Genomic DNA, 17,126 nt, shown 5'->3' with positions numbered 1-17,126 from the left:
AGCAGGAGCTTCATGGGGATGATCAGGTGCTTGGCTGTTGATAACTGTTTTCTGAAGCTTAGTGTTATTTTCTCTGATAAAACAGAGATCTCTAGGATTTGAGTGATTGTCTTTGTTGAGAAATTATTGTGTCCCCAAGGGCACAGGTTCCAGATTTGCTTTGGAGAGGCACACGTGAAAGAGAAATGCAATATTTACGAATGTGATTAGCAGAGAATTCAGAAGCCCAAAGAAAATGCCTTGGAGAACTCCTTGGTGAAAACACACTGCTTCCAAGCTGGGACATGAGGGGCTGCTGCCAGGCTTTTGAGGACAAAGTCCTGCAGTCCTGGACAGTTCAGTCACTCATCTGAGCCTTTAGCAACCAAGAGTGAAATAGCTTGAGGCTGCCAAGTCTTTGATGGAAAAAAGCTATCTCAAGTGCTCTCGTATTTGCTGCAGGTTCAGTGCGTGAGCAGAAAGGCCAATAATTTGTCAGCTGGTATGCAGGAGATGTCCTGGCCCCACATCAGGGTTGGATCCAGCATTCTTGTGCCTTTCACTTCATAATTTGGATGCTGACAGGCTGAATCCCTTTGAGAGGAACAATTCCCAGCAGGTTCATACTCCACAAAATGAGAGAAAAAATTCTCCAAAGGCATTATCTCCATCTAAACCATAGTGACCCTGGAAGACTTCTCTGCTTCCATGGAAAGAAAGAGGCAATGCAGCTGCATGACGTTTTAGGACTTCCTGCCTGCTACCTTCAGATTCCCTTCAGTCCAGGGCTTATTTAATTCCTGTGAGAAGAGGCTGATGAGTTTGGAGGCATCTGTGGTCATTTCTCCTGCTATCTCTTAGGTGCAGAAAGGTGGATATGACACCCTAAAAATATAGTGAGTGTTCATGATCCTAGACACAGTGAGTAACTTGTGTGCTGACAGGTGGAATGTAAATGTGCACAACCTGTCTTCAAAACACCACTTGCAGCTGAAATAGTTTTCCCCAGTCAGGAAACAACATCTATTATTACCTCCTAAGTGTGTATTTAATATAGTTAAATACTTTTAATTATGCTTTCCCACACACAAGTTCTCTGCTGCAAGGCTGTGATTGAATCCAAGCTGAACAGGCTATCTTTTACTTGGCTGGCAAACTCAGAAAACCCAGTGGTGGTGACTATGATTCTGGAGCCAGTGCTTTTCCCTCAGGTCATAAGAGACTCCATCATCTGAACACCATGAGGGAAGAGCTCTGCTGCTGCAGGTGCTGAGATGAAGCTTTTACAGCTGTTTTTGGCACATTTTTGTGAGAAGGTGGTTCTTAGGCCAAAAGGAATTTCTTCACATAGATTTAATTTCATAGTACCGTAGAATGGTCCAGGCTGGAAGGGATCTCCAAAGGTCATCTAGTATGACCTCCCCACAGTCAGCAGGGACATCCCCAAGTAGATCAGGCTGCCCAGGGCTTCGTCAATCCTCATTTTTAATATCTCCAGGGAAGGGGACTCAAGCACCTCCCTGGGCAACGCGTTCCTGTGCTCCACCACCCTCATAGTGAAGAGCTTCTTCCTGACATCTAGTTTGAAGCCGTTGCCCTTCGTCCTGTCACTGCAGGCCTTTATAAACAGTCTCTCTCCATCCTTCCTATAGGATCCCTTCAGGTACTGGAAGGCTGCTATTAGGACTCCCCAGAGCTTCCTCTTCTCCAGGCTGAACACTCCCAGCTCCCTCAGCCTGTCCTCATAGCAGAGGTGCTCCAACCCCCTGATCATTTTTCTGGCCCTCCTCTGGACCCTCACCATCAGCTCCATGTCCCTCCTATATTGAGGGCTCCAGCTCTTCACACAGTACTCCAGGTGAAGTCTCACCAGAGCAGAGCACAGCGGCAGAATCACCTCTCTGGATCTGCTGGCAATGCATCTTTTGACGCAGCCCAGGATGCGACTTGGCCATCTGGGCTGCAAGTACGCACTGCCTGCTCATGTCCAGCTTCTCATCCATCAGCTCCCCCAAATCCTTTTCCTCAGGGCTGCTTTCTAACACCTCATCCCCTAGTCTGTATCGAAAGTGAGGATTGTTCCAGCTTCTTTTGCTGGGGTTTTTAGTGTGTCCATTCTATCTTGAGCGTGTAGCATTGCTGCTTGCAGCTGAAAAGGCTACAGCAATGCTTCTTCATAAAATGTTTCCTAAATGCCATGGGCTCATCCGTGTGGTGGCCATGATGGCACAGAGCCTGTGGTGTTTAAGTAGATGTTCAAGTGCCACACGCTGTTATTGCTGCCATTGTCTTTGCAGATCACCAAAAAGCAGTGTTGCTGGAGTGGAGCTCTTCGGCTGGGGTTTACTTCCAAGGACCCGTCGAGGATTAACCCTGACACTCTGCCCAAGTACGCGTGCCCCGATTTGGTTTCCCAAAGCGGTTTTTGGGCCAAGGCTCTGCCAGAAGAGTTTGCAAACGAGGGAAACATCATTGCCTTCTGGGTGGACAAGAAGGGACGGGTTTTTTATCGGGTGAATGACTCCGCTGCAATGCTCTTCTTCAGTGGGGTGAGGACGGCAGAGCCCCTCTGGGCTTTGATTGATGTCTACGGACTCACCCGTGGAGTGCAGCTCTTAGGTGAGTACTTGAGTTCAAATGTGCCAGCATGACGCTGAGTTGTTCCCTGGCAGAGGGCCAGCCTGCTACTGCCTGTTATCCTTGCTGTGCTGGGACAGTCACAGGCAAATAACCATTGTTTCTCCCCAGAGCATCTCAGGACCACAGCTTGGATTAGTTCACATTTGAAACTTATCATGTAAATATCATATGAGTGGGAGGTGGGAAGCAACTGCTACAGTGTAGCACTGGAAGCCACCTATAAATAAGTGGATTTCCTCTCAGAGGGGTTGCAATGTCAAGCCATAGTCTAGAATGTGGCATACACCTTGTAAACCTTTCTTTTTATTCCACCTGCTGCTTTCCCCATGCCAAAATGGGGAAATGCATTTTATGTGTAAGGATTAAATCCTTCCTGGGTGGCACTATTATGTTTTTTTATGGCTGGTTTGGCAGGCAGATTTGAAATGTGGATGTCTTCCAAGTTACCTGTGAGAAGCTGCAGCTGGATTTGTCAGGATCTTGCTTTCACAGAGGAGCTTGGTTCATCCTCTGGAGCTTGAAGGTTGAATATGCAGTTGGGGTTGGAGGACAAGGAGTGCTGAAAGCCTGTGTCTTCTGCCATCCACAGCTGAAATGAAGGTAGTCTGGCATTCATGAGGACCCAGTCTAGCCCCAAATGTGCAGGCTGTCAAAATTTTGGCTATTTGAGTTTTAACATCTTAGAAGAACTGAAAAGAGTCTCCAAGGACCCAGCTTAAGGGGCAGCTATGTTACTGGGGTGTCAACATTCAGCCTTAGAGTTGGGTTTTCATTGTCACTGAAAAGCAAATCACAGTTCTTCTCTACATAACAGTAATTTCACGAGTCTTTTTTTCCACCATGGTAGCTGTTGATTGGTAGCTGTTGAACTTTATGAGCTGAAGTTTCTCCTGAAGGTGAGACTATCTTGCTAGATGGTTTTTCTCCTGTGGTGCAGACTGACAATCTCTGTGAAAACAACATCTTTGTGCTGTATATCAAAAACCTTAATGAAGCCTCATTCTAACAGCTCTTGCCTCCTTTCTGGACTGTTTGCTGTATTAAAAAATACGGTAGCAAAACTGCCTGTAGCAAGCTACATGACATGGAAGAGGGACGTGGGTTCAGCAGATGAAGAAATGGGACTGGCCTCTTTGTGTTGCAAAAACAACCAGCCCAAGATTGCACAAGACAGAGGAATGAAAAATTTTTCAGCAGCTTTTTGCTTTCTTTTTGGAGCAGGAAAGATTTATCTTGTGTTGTGAATCAGCTTGAATCAGAGCCACTAGGCAACCGTTCATAGGCCAAGGTGGTGATATTTGAATTGGAATTCAGAATTTGGGCAAATGTCATGACAAGGGTTCAGTTGGGAAGAGTTTATGAATTACTTCAAGTCTTCTGGCTGTTCTTGTGAGATTTGGCACCTCAGGACTTCTCCACCTGATTAATGAGGGCCCATAACTCTGGATTATGTGTTTCCTTTCAAAATACCCAAGCAATCATTTCCAATCCGTCATCCACCCCTGCATTGTCCTAGCACCTTCCGCATACTCTTTCACAAGGAAAATGTGACTCTTGCCAGCTACTGACTTACCTCTAGCCTAACAGGCTCCAGACTCTCTGGTGGGTATAAAGTCCCTGAATGAAGCAGGCAGCTTCTGAGTTTACACAGTTGGCGTGGAGCTGAGATATGTATTTGTAGCTTGATCCAGCAGTCTTCAGCAGTCTTTAAGCCTAGCAAGTGCGCTGAAACATCTTTTACTTGATGCTTTGACTGTTTATCTCCATTCATTCTTACACAACACTAACATTCAGAGCAGGGAAATGGTAGCAGTGTTGCCTCTGGATCCTACAGATATACCCACTGCAATGCTCTGCATGCCTGTTCTGCTGTAGCAGACCACACATATCGTACAGGACAACTTGCCAAAAACTCCCAGGACTTGACAAATGAATTTCATAGCTTAGCTACAAACATATGGTAGGATTCAGCCTGGTATGGCATGCAGGGCATCTGATGAAGTCTGGGGATGCTGGAGTGCTATGTCGAACAGAAAAGCCTAGCATTTCAGATTCCAGTGCAGTAATTGATTCCCCCCTCCAAACCCCAAACATATTCCTTGTTCTTGAGCCTCACTATTTTCCAAAGGACTTCAGGGTTGCAGGGACATAGTGCACCTCAGCACTGCTTCCATTTTCTTGTATATGCATTTCATTCAAGAATCTGACCAAAAGCTCGAACATTCCTGGTGGTTGTTTATAGGAGAATTACTCCCTCCACTCTCCCAATAATGTAATTTCACTTTTAACCAGACTTGCCTGAAAGAAAAATGTGCAACATTGTCTTGTGTCACTGCAAGATCCCAGCTGTGTAGAGGAATGCACAGCGTGCATTTAGGTTCCTGAAAGTCACAGCTCCCAGAAGTTCACATATTTGTTTTGCTGATCTGCATTGGTCACAACTTCCAGAAGTTCACATTTGTCTTGCTGATCTGCATTACAGTAGCAGTTCCAGTCAAACTAAGGGTCTCAGTAAAGTAGAGCAATGACCAAGTCTAGTGACACTTTTCCTGTTTTACAGATTTAATAAAGAGAGACTTGAAGAAAAAGGGGCACAAAGCCTGGGAGAGTTAAATGATTTGGTTACATATCAGAGTCACCTGATTCAGGGATGCCATCAGCCTTGTTGTCTATCTCAGTCCTGCCTCCCTCTCGACCAGTGTTGCAGGCATTGCACAAGATTCACCACTAAATTGTGCCTGTGGATGAAACAGCTGGTTTGTACCTTCATTTTTAATTACCTTCTACTTATGGCTTTACCCATTCCATCAGCCTTACTGATAATTACCCACAGGTCACTACTGCTGTCAATGTTAATGTGGCTGTCTCAAGTGCTCCTGAGTCTGTCTGTGTGTTCAGAAGCAGATTCCTGTAAGCAGCTTCTTTGCCTGCTTGATTTGGTTCTGAAAAAGGCAAAAAGGGCCACTGCACATCAGCTGAGCAGAGGCCAAGCCCTGAGTTAGCAGCCCATCTTGCCCGGCACTGCTGGAGTGAGTCAAAATGAGAGACTGGCTTAAATCCACCTTGAGGGTGGCTTCAGTGATGAGGTTCACAGTGCCTACATGTTTGGTCACAGGTGAGATGCTTCTCCTTGCTTTCCTCACCTCTACTCATGTTACAAAGAGGAAGAGGCTTAAATTCACCCAGGAATCTGGTCTCCTCTGACCACAAGGTCTCAGCTGGTTTCCTGCCACAGTGGAAAGGCCCACATAGGGGAGGCTGCTACAGTCAAGGGCACATATGTTCTGTGTTTTAGGGCATGAGTCTTGGCGCAGATGCCGGCTTACATGACCTGTAAACATGCCCTTATACAGTGACGCTCCTGCTGACATGCTCAAATTGCCAGCAGGATGGTTTACAGCTCTGCTTCCCTTTTTGGGCAGCTAGTTTTGCACAAATGCACTTCTACATTCCAGGATAATTTAAAGTAATATTTACTAGAAATGTGGCTTAGCCTTATGTTATCACTTCAACATACACACATGCTCAGTCACACTTCAAAAAGAGTCCAAGGAAAATGGAATATAAGCAATCTGCTGCCTCACTGCTATAATAAAGCCTCAAAAAAAGAAAAGGGAAGGACCAGCTGTTTAAATCCTGGGATCTTCACAGCCCTGGAGAAAGGATGGCAGCTCATGGGGACCTAATGGTGTTGCCACACATTAGCCTGCTGCTTTCAAGTGCTTGGTTAGTGAGCCTGGCACAGAGACAGAAATGTTTGTATACCCTTTCTATGGACTCACTGTAGGACTGTCAGGGGTGGCAGCTATTCTTCACCACGAGGGTGGTGAGACACTGGAACAGGTTGCCCAGGGTGGTGGTAGAAGCCTGTTACAGGGTTAGGACTGCAAAATTGTTATTTATAACAGGACACTAGTCCTAAACCTATAACAAAACCTGGAAGTTTTTTATGCCAGGCTAGAGGGACCTCCGGGCAACCTGATCTAGTGTGAGGTGTCCCTGCCCATAGCCAGGGGATTGGAACTGGATGATCTTTGAGGTCCTTTCCAACCCTGACAATTTTGTGTTGTGTAGGTGAAAGCGTGATGTGTGTTTTCAGCATTTTCCTGTACCTTTTGGGGGGGGAATTTCCTTATGATCCAGTGTCTTTTCATTTAAAGCACAGCACATGTGCTCTGAGAGTATGGAAAAATCAGACTGCAAAGAAATCATGACTTCAGCCTACCCCTCCTCCATCTACCCTGTATTTCCAGTGGGGTAATGTGAGGAATGGTCTATTCATTTTCCTTAGTCTCACTCATTCCTACTATGGTCAGCATCCATCTGTTCATGCTCTTCTCCCACCCATATATATTCTCATTCATGTGGTATTTCAAAGTAGTCTTCTTTTTAACCATCACAGACTTGGAAAAGCAAGGATAATTTTATTTAGACTGGCACACTGAGAGGTACCTGTTGAAAGCAAAGCTTCACCACTTCTTGTAAAGAAAATACGTGGAAAACTAGCTAGACCTTGCAAATTGGGAAGGTTTTTAATGCATGTGTGTTCAATGTACATGTATTAGGTTAACCTGAAGTAGAAAAAGTATAAATACATACTTCAGTCATAAATGCCTATTCAGAGTCCAGTAAAATCAACTGTCAATGCTGTGAGTTGTATCAGATGTTTGGGAAACCTTTTCTTCCTCTAGATCCCCTTCTGTGGGAAGGCTGTGTGTTCGAATCGCGTCAGGGTCACCATTTTCTGTAGGACAGATGTTTTAAGCACCCTGAGCAATGCTTTCTGGACCAGATGTAAGCAGGCAAAGACGTCTATTACATTATGCAGCAAAGTTATATAGTCTATCAGAAGGCACGTGTGTCACATCTCAATTGGTCGTTTTCTACTGGCATACGTGTAATTAAGGCATACAATAGGTCAAAATAACAAAACAACATTTTAACACATCCAACCAGATTCTGCCCAGCTTCTCTCCTTCAGTTACAAGGTGTTTACGTTGCTCTCAGAGTCAAAGACAAAACATAACTTTCTCTAACTCGAGCAAAGGCCAATCTTCCCTGTAGTCTTCTAAAGCTATCTGAAAACAACCCTCTTCCCACACCCTTCCTAGTTTCTTATTACTTCATGTTTGCAAAATATCAAAAGCCAAAATATGAACTGATAATGGATGGAAATATACTGATCTTGGGACTTGAGCTTGTGTATATTTGCCAAGGAAGCTGCACGTTTTTGAAGGAAAGAAGAAACCGAGTCCCTAGCTCGGAGGCACCTTCAGAAGGAACATTAAATAAGCCTCAAGTGAGGTGGATTTATGGGCAAATTTCAAGTGTGAATGGTATGACTGATGATATATCTAATTTATTGCACACATCTGCAGTTTTACCATGGGGTGATTAGTATTCTATTTTCCAAGTGTGAAACTTATTTTCCATTGCCCATGGGAATCCATTCCTGTTGCTATTCTGATGCATGCAAGTGAGCAGACTGATCTGCTGGGAGCGCTTTGCACTAAACAAAATTGGATAATCAAATATGACTGCAGTGTACTTTTATAGCGTATTGTTGAAAGTGGGAGCTATAAACTATTTACCCTCTGTGTGGAAGCCTGTGACTATCTGATGGAAGAGAATAATATGTGTTTAAATAGAGCCCTACTTGATGAAGGCAAGATACACATGACCTGCAAATAGTCAGTTGTCATTGTTTTTCCGCATCTCCTAAGGGCAGAGGGAATTTAAATTGCTCATAAAATTTTATTGTCTGTAGCTGTTGTCTCTATGGCAGCTGCAGGAAGCTCTCTACAAGGCTAAAAATGTGAAACCAGTTTAATAATTAACTCATGTCCTGCCATTTTAATTAATCCCTGCTTTGCCTTAGCACCTCTGGAGGGATTGGATTTTTCCAGATGCGATAGGTGCCCGCAGGTTAGCCCACAAGCCTAAGGGCTGCTCCTTGGGTTTGAAGCTGTCTGTCCTCCCAGGTCTGCCTTGCTTATGGTGGTAAGGCTGCTGGACACAGCAGTTTCATGCAAGCTAAAGCTCATCTTGGTTGTGTGAACACAGTGGCTTGTTTACTTCTGCTTGTATTTGATTGCAAACAGTGCTCATGAGCCTGAGCTGGCCAGTGGGAGAAGGCAACATCTCCCCAGTCCTGCCTGGTGCTCCCACTGCCTGCACTGGCAGTCCTGAGTGGTCAGGCTCTGCCAGTTGAATGGCAAATACCAAGTAAGTTAGACCAGCCAGACAGTAAGTAAAATGAAGTCTCTGAGGCATCAGCATTTCAGGCTTCACCAGGTCTCGATGAGGTGTTGAATCATGAAATTGCACAAAGGCTGTGAGCTTTATACATTTTTTATCAGCATTTCTCCTTGCCGTACTTCTTGTTGTTACCTGAACCTCCTTTGTCTTAGGAGTACTCATGGAGCTAAAGCATTGCTGCTGGTGAACAGAAAAGTTGGCACATAACGTGCTATTGGGAACATTATATCCACAAAACAGCCACATTAGGGTCAGGAGATCCTGCAAGAGAACCTGGGTAGGAATAAATTTGAGATGGATTAGTGTGGCTGCCACTGAACAGACAGAGTAAAATGAAGACTGTAACAAGGCAGAAGGACCACTGGAAAAATAAAGTCTTGTCTTCAGAATGTTCCTTTAGTTCTGGTAAGCTGAAGTATAGTTCCCAACACAGGCATGGACTATATAATACTGTTTTCCACGTTACCCATAAAAGCTCAAGGAAACTGTGAAAATTTGAAGTGGCATTTATGTTATGGGGGTGTGTATATATATTTATATATATATATAATCATAGAATTGTTAGGGTTGGAAAGGACCTCAAAAATCATCTAGTTCCAACCCCCCTGCAGTTTGGATGTGGACAGTGCAAAGAGAGACCCCGATGTTAAAAGTGATGTCTTCACATTATGTGTCTTCCATGGTGGTAAATTTGGCTGTTGCTTTAAAGAGGTAAATGTTGCAGTTTACATGAAGAAGCTGCCTTTGCTAGGTGTTTTTGTTACTTAGCAGAAGTGTGGAACCTGTAGTCTGGGGATGGTAATTCCATTTAAAAGAGCTTTGACCTTTTTTTACTTCCACTGAAGGTGTAAACTACTGGGATAATTGAATATATACTGAATTTATTACACAGCTATAGTTAGTTGCAGAAGTTTCTAGTATAGGCACGGCCTCAGAGGACAATAACTCCCCACGAATGGACTGCTGTATTCCTCTGAGAAATATTTCAGAGAGCTCCTTATGTTAGCAAAGGTTTTGCCATTCTGATTTAAACCACTAGAATAAGATTTCTATGCTGCTTTTTAAAAAAGATCTCTTAATTGCTCCTTAATGCCATGTATAATTGTATCTTCCTTGCTTTGTCTAATGTGGTTCCTATTGTAATCCTGTAAGTAATAAGTGCCTTTAAAAACGAAGGTGGAAAGAAAATGTCGGTACAGGAAAATAATCTTCGCAGCTTTCTTAATACCTTTCTCCAAAATATTTAGCAAAAGAGCTGAAATTGTACAAAGCTTGGGCTGGAATGCTGAAAGCTAATTGCTCTGCCTTCACAAAGCTAAGAAAAAGAGTGGTGTTCCTCCAGCGTAAGACAGTTGGAGCTGGAGGTAAGTTTTGCACGTGAACAGGGTAAATGATTCGGTAGAATTGTAATAATTTATTGTGCTAATCTTGCAATTCCAGCTGTTCCAGCTGTGGAGGCCCTTTCCCCTAAGCTTGTATGACAGATGACAGCTAAACTTTGCTTATATGATAAAACTAAACACTGGCTCTTGTACAGTATGTCTCTGCCGGTGTGAGATAGCACTTTGTAATTTCAGCGCCTAATTGGCATCGCAGTTGCTGAATACGCAATTTACCTTAGAGAGGATAAGATTTTGCTATCCTTGTAGGTGTCTGGGTTATTAAAAAATTTTGACACCTTTAATAAAATTAAATTGGTTTCTCTAGCTGTATCAACACCAGAGCTAAAAATGAGATCGCTGTGTACTCTAGAGTCTCTCTCTCTTTTTTTTCCTCTAATCCCCAAGTTGTATAAGCAGAACTCTTGTTGTTTGGCTCAGGCTGGAAATCCTTATCTATAGCCCAGCTCTACTCTCAGTTTTGCCAGCCTAAACTTGCAGCCACACCATGAATAGAATCTAGCCCCAGGTTTTTGCTTATTCATCACTTCTCTGAGGCTGAATGGGCCCTTCCTCTTGATCTATGCTTTTTGTCTGGATCCAGTTCTGGGCTCCTCAGTTTAGGAAAGATGTTGAGATGCTGGAAGGTGTCCAGAGAAGGGCAACAAAGCTGGGGAGGGGTCTGGAGCACAGCCCTGTGAGGACAGGCTGAGGGAGCTGGGCTTGCTTGGCCTGGAGAAGAGGAGGCTCGGGGGAGACCTCATTGCTCTCTGCAACTCCCTGAGGGGAGGCTGTAGTCAGGTGGGGGTTAGGCTCTTCTCACAGGTAACCAGCACCAGAACAAGAGGACACAGTCTCAAGCTGTGCCAGGGGAGGTTTAGGCTGGAGGTGAGGAGAAAGTTCTTCCCAGAAAGAGTAATTGGCCACTGGGATGTGCTGCCCAGGGAGGTGGTGGAGTCACCATCCCTGGAGGTGTTCAAGTGGGAATTGGATGTGGCACTTGGAGCCATGGTTTAGTTGTCAGGAGGTGTTGGGTGACAAGTTGAACTTGATGATCTCTTAGGTCTCTTCCTACCATATTGATTCTACGATTCTAAGGTCTTGTTTCTAGTCCTGATCTTAGCTCAGGGCACCCACACTGTGTCACCGAAGGTCCACTGAATTCAGTGTCCTATCCCTGACAAAAAAGTTCTGCAAATGCAGATGCTATTTTCTGCTGCCTTTCATCTTTAGTCACACTGAACTACTACTTCTGTTCTCCAAGATACACTATATGTGTTGTATCAACTCCTGACTTTGCTGCAGACTTTACATCAGGTCTAGAATGTGCATATTGGCTAGAACAGTAGAACATCACAAGTTTTGATTCTTGGGCATAATTTTGATAATTGAGTTCTTTAAAGGAATATTAAAAAAAAAAATCCATTCCATCTGCTCCCATTAGCTATTGAAATTAAACTTATTTGGGTACATTTGGTACATTTTTAGTGTGTAGCTACAGATAAGAGATTGATAAAGAGATCAGATTGCTGGCTGCTGAATCACATCTTGTGCCACTGGCTATGGCTGGTGTGTTTAAAAAGATGAAAATCTCCTGTGATGCATCTGGCTACCAGTGTGACCCTTCACAGACAATTAATTCTCTTAGGGGGAAAAAAATGTTTAATTGCTCTATCTTCTTTTAAGAGGATAAAGACCACTGCAGGGAAAAAGCCTTTAGAATCCAATAATCCTATTCCTGAGCTAGTGCCATGCCAGTAATACTGCACCACTTGTATGAAAAGATCTGAAGCCTCAAAAATGTTTAATACAGAGTGTTGCCCCTTCCTCTTTATGCTTGAGTCTGAGGGACCTCATCTCTGTGTATTTATTTCATCTGGGAGACTGATGACAATTCGTTCAATATGTTTCTTCCTCACTCTGTGTTTCCCTGGTTGATTTTCTTTGCTCTCTTTTGTATCTGTAGGCAGCAGCCATCACCTTCCTGAGTCTTTCACAGGCATCAGCAGACCATTCTGTTATCCTACTATGGTGTGTGTGAAAGCATCTTTTTGATAAAAACATTGGTCCTGTTGGCTTCTGTCCCTGTTTCTAGGCCTGACTGGTTCTAGCTGGATCCGATTCAATGACTCCATATGCTGGAGTGTGCTCATGTCTGAGGTGAGCCTTGGTCCTGCCTGCATTTTGTCAAAATACATGGTAGAGTCTGCAGATCTTGACTGTAATGCTGCTTGGCCAGGTGGAAGGAAATTAGCCTCATGCTGAAGGTCAGTGCTAGAGACAGTTGGAAGGAAAACTGAACTGATGGGGAATTTCACTAGAGATCTGCAGGGACTGACAATTTCAAGTCAGCCTAATTGGTTCATTCAAGAAAAATAGATAGATAATTTTGTCTTAGGCCATAGCTGTTGTTATTGCTATTTATATGATAATTATTAGTGTTACAGTTTTGGGTGTGAGACCTAAAAGAACAATGCTCCATAAAACTCTGATAAACTCCAAAGAGTCAAAGTAACAATCTAATGGTGAAGCAGACAGTGCTCTCTGTTGACAGGCTAAAGGATGGATGAAAACTGATGGTCAAAAAATTCAAGTGGGAAGTCAAATAGTAGTTTGTAAAGGTGTGACTCTCCTGCTGGGCAGATTACCCACTCTGAGTTGCTCAGAAAAGATGACTGCAGAGGCTGTGGGGCCTGAATTCAGCATGGTAGTTAACTACTCACCCACCATTTATGCATGCGTAGTTGTATCTGTTGTGCCAGAAATCAGGTATATGCTTGAGTAACTATGTTAATTCACATTCCTAAAGATAGCCATGTGCTTAACTGCTTTGCTGGATCTTTTTCTTTGCCATCTGCTTGTTACTGGGTTCTGAGCAGGGCTTGCCAGGTCAAATCGAGTGGTCTGTAGTTAATCAGTAATCAATGCAGGGATTAGGCTCTGTGCTTAATGGTGTTTCTGAGAAGCAAAGACTTCCAGGAGGAAAGGGAGGAGGAGCAAGAAGAGCATGAGCAGGGGAGGATGGAATGCACTACTGAAGTTGTAGGGGAGGTAGAGAGGTTGCCTCCCAGCAATGCTTGCTTTTCTTGGAAAATACAGCTATTTTCTGTGCAGGAAGGTTAAGAAGGGTTCCAGAAACATGAAGGGAGCAGAAAGATGAAAGCATGGGAAAAGGGTGGACTGCTGTCTGAAAGCAATGGAAGAAGTACAGGCAAAGAAAGATTCGGTTAGATTGATGGGGAAGGCAAGAACAACCCAGTGACTAAGATAGTATCCCTTTCTGTCTGGTTTCTTCACTCACACAAGTTTCAGTTTACACTTGTAAATGCCTAGCTCACTTTAATTTTATGTTAATTAATAACCCAGAGGCTTTTTTTGTTTTTGTTTTTGTTAATCTAGACAGCACAGAGTGTTAGTGTGTTTGACCTGTTCTGTGTGGGTCACTGTGGATGCCTGGAATGTTCTTGGAAGATAAGTGAGCTCCTTTATCAGGTCAAGTACATACTGGCAACACTCTATCAAAAGAATCATGGAGATACAGGAGACAAATGGCACATGGAGAAATACCTGAATGAGATCTGTTTCTTATGTCCTGAATTCTAATTCATAGAATTGTTAGGGTTGGAAGGGACCCCAAGGATCATCTAGTGCCAACCCCCCTGCCATGGGCAGGGACACCTCACACTAGATCAGGTTGCCCAGAGCCACATACAGCCTAGACTTAAAAACCTCCAGGGATGGGGCTTCCACCACTTCCCTGGGCAACCTGTTCCAGTGTCTCACCACCCTCATGGTGAAGAATTTCTTCCTAACATCCAATCTGAATCTACCCATTTCTACTTTTTTTCCCCCATTCCCCCTAGTCCTATCATTACCTGACACCCTAAAAAGTCCCTCCTCAGCTTTTTTGTAGTCCCCCTTAAGATACTGGAAGGCCATAATAAAGTCTCCTCGAAGCCTTCTCTTCTCCAGACTGAACAGCCCTAACTCCCTCAATCTGTCCTTATAGGAGAGGTGCTCCAGCCCTTTGATCATCCTCATAGCCCTTCTCTGGACACATTCCAGCATGTCCAGATCTGTCCTGTAATAGCAGCTCCAGAACTGGACACAGTACTCCAGGTGGGGTCTCACCAGAGTGGAGTAGAGGGGGAGAATCACCTCCCTTGACCTGCTGACTATGCTTCTCTTGATGCAGCCCAGCTTTCTGGGCTGCAGGTGCACACTGGTGGCTCATGTTGAGCTTTTCATCCACCAGCACCCCCAGGTCCTTTTCTTCAGGGCTGCTTTCAAGCCAGGCAATGCCCAGTCTATTCACCAGTCTATTGGTGGGGTTTTTTTCTGCTCTTGGTAGTGCTTGTTCCTCTTTCTGCAATCACTGTTTTCATCATATTGTTAATTTATTATAGAAGTCTTCTGCTAAATAACAAATATTGACATATCTATCAAAGGGATGTTTTGGATGAAGAGGAGCAGGCTGTGTGGGGAGAGAGGAGATACTGTTTTGTTTGCCAGTGCTTTGTAGTGGGAATTTCACACTCCTCAGTCTGTGCCTGTGGAATTTGCTGCCAGATAAAATCCTGTATATTGGGTTGCACATTAGAGTCTAATCTACCTCTTAGTAGCATCTCTAGCTTGCTTGGCTGAGGAAAAAATACCACCTCTTTACAATATGTTTTGAAGGCAGTGTTTTCCAACAGAGGGTTTAGTTACAATGGACAACTGAGAAAATTAATGCAAATGAACTGCAAGCCTGGCTTTAGAAAGGACTAGTTATGCTAAACTGAATAATTTCTATTAGCAGGTATTTGGAATTGAAATAGCCTTAGTTTGGTTTAGCCAGATTCAGAACAAGCTCAGCTGCCAACTGTTTTCCTTTAAGAGATTTGCTGGCAACCGCAGAAGTGAGAAACAAACAAAACCAAAAGCTTAGTCCCTCTCTGATACAGGTACAGGGGCAAATGGTGGCCCATGGAGAAATCCAGACAGCCCTCTCCTCCTGGCATTAGCAGAAGGGTGAAAACCAGCAGTGAATGATAGAAGCTTTCTCAAACTGTTTTGGGTAGATCTAAAAGTAACTTCACCATCACTCCTGGAGCTGTCACTCTCGGTTGTGCTGGCACAAACATCATCTCAGGTATATTTGCAGCCAGCAGCCCCAGATGCTTAGAGCTTCTGTCTCTGCCTTAGGATGTTCCTACTGGCAGCTATTATTTTATGGTGTATTTAGTTCTTTTTTTATCTTTCCTCACTGTCAGTCTCTTTTCCCAATAATCATGTTTTCTTCTTTGCCACAGCCTCCATATCCTGCTGTCATTCTAAAAATGCTTCTGTGATGTTAAGTCTTTTCCAGTTATGTGATGAAAATTAATTCATTCTGACACAGCCATGAAAATCTGATTCAATTCCCTTTTTTTGGGTATCTTGGTCACAGTTCTTGATCACAAATCAGCATGAGTCAGAATTTCCCAGGTTGTTACTTCCACAGAAAGGCTGATTGCAACCCTCTCTTTGTATTTAATATCCTTTTTCTGACTATGGTGGAGCTAAGCAGTTGAGGCCACAGTGATTTTATTGAGAGACTTGTCTGTTGTTCTGGCATTCGGTACCGCAGGTCAAAAAGGTGACACCAAAGAATATTCCAGAACAATTTTAGTGTTGTAGTTGTCCATCATCAGGTAGTTGAAACCACAGTGGCTCCACAGCATAAAGATCACTGCAGACACTAGCAGTGTCTGTTTCTCTGAATACTAAGAATTCTTAGGTCATAGGTGGGGAGGGAACAGAGTGGCTTTATCAGCTTCTTCCGAGACTTGAGAGTTTATTAACGATGGGGTTTCAAACACCATATTGTGCTGAGATCTGCCAAAACAGAGCATCCTGAAGTGGTTCAGATAGATAGGTTTTGAATCCTTTTGGGCTCCACTGGTTCAATGAGCAACTTATCTGGAGTTACTAAAAGTAGACCAGAAGGAAAACCAAGCAAAATAACCAAACAAACCCCCCAAAATCCACAGAACTCTCTCTTTGAGGCCCTTATAATTTATTTATTCTCTCCAATACTCATTTGTTTCCCAAATTTTGTGTCTTGGAGGTCAAGACCATTTTGATTGTCCATTATAACAGTGGAATGCCATGAGCATATTCTTCTGTATTGGGCTGTGCTGTGGTCAGCAGGGGTTTGGAGGCAAGAGGAAGCTTCCTGTCCCTTGCACAGAGCCTCTGGCTCTGAAAGCAAACACAGGAGGAAATCCTGTTTCCACTCACCATTGTACCTCTCCTTATTCTGAAGGCTGTGCTGTCAGCTGAGCAGCAGCTGAAAGGGCTGCAGGAAGGAGCAGGCATTGCTTCTTAGAGGTCACAGGAGGCTGGTAAGCCTGCCCCAGGGGGTTTGTTGCTGTACAAATTTAACGTCCAGCTTGAGGACTCAGGAATTATTTCTATGTTTTCTATTGATTGCTACAGTTCCCTTTTGCGCCTCTCTTGGGTTCTTCAAATAGGGCAGCAGTAAATTTAATACTCACTTGATTTGTTGGGGTTTTATCACCTGATAAAACAAACAAACAAACAAGCAAGCCCAGGTATAGATTGGCTCATTATTTTTATGAGGGAAGAATATTTATGAGGATTTAACTGTGCAGGAAAAGCAGCCAAGCGCTGTTGGCAGGGAAAAGCCTTTGCACACCGGTGTGAGTATATCAGATCAATAACTAGGGGTTAACAGGAAGGGGATAACAAACCATCCTTAATTTTAGTGGTAAAGGCTTGAACTCCTGATTCAGACTCAACTTTCTCATCTTTCTGAGACAAATCTCACAAGTGCCTGCTTTCTACAGGATGGAGATACCACTTTTATTCCTGACAGCAACTGTG

At 43.8% G+C, this 17,126-nt stretch overlaps 1 protein-coding gene across 3 annotated transcripts in view; it reads left to right on the top strand.

Annotated features, from left to right (window-relative positions):
* Positions 1–17,126, top strand: part of NEURL1 (neuralized E3 ubiquitin protein ligase 1) — a 168,785-nt gene that overhangs the window by 107,610 nt on the left and 44,049 nt on the right. For all 3 annotated transcript variants that reach the window (XM_054163824.1, XM_054163825.1, XM_054163823.1), the window contains exon 3: positions 2,277–2,598. In XM_054163824.1, coding sequence (XP_054019799.1) covers positions 2,277–2,598 — 322 coding nt within the window. The remainder of the gene's footprint in view (positions 1–2,276; positions 2,599–17,126) is intronic.

The sequence above is a fragment of the Dryobates pubescens genome, chromosome 8 (assembly GCF_014839835.1).
Source record: "Dryobates pubescens isolate bDryPub1 chromosome 8, bDryPub1.pri, whole genome shotgun sequence".
NCBI lineage: Eukaryota > Metazoa > Chordata > Aves > Piciformes > Picidae > Dryobates > Dryobates pubescens.
Note: the sequence above shows the minus strand (reverse complement) of the source record. Positions and strands in the feature narration are given on the sequence as shown.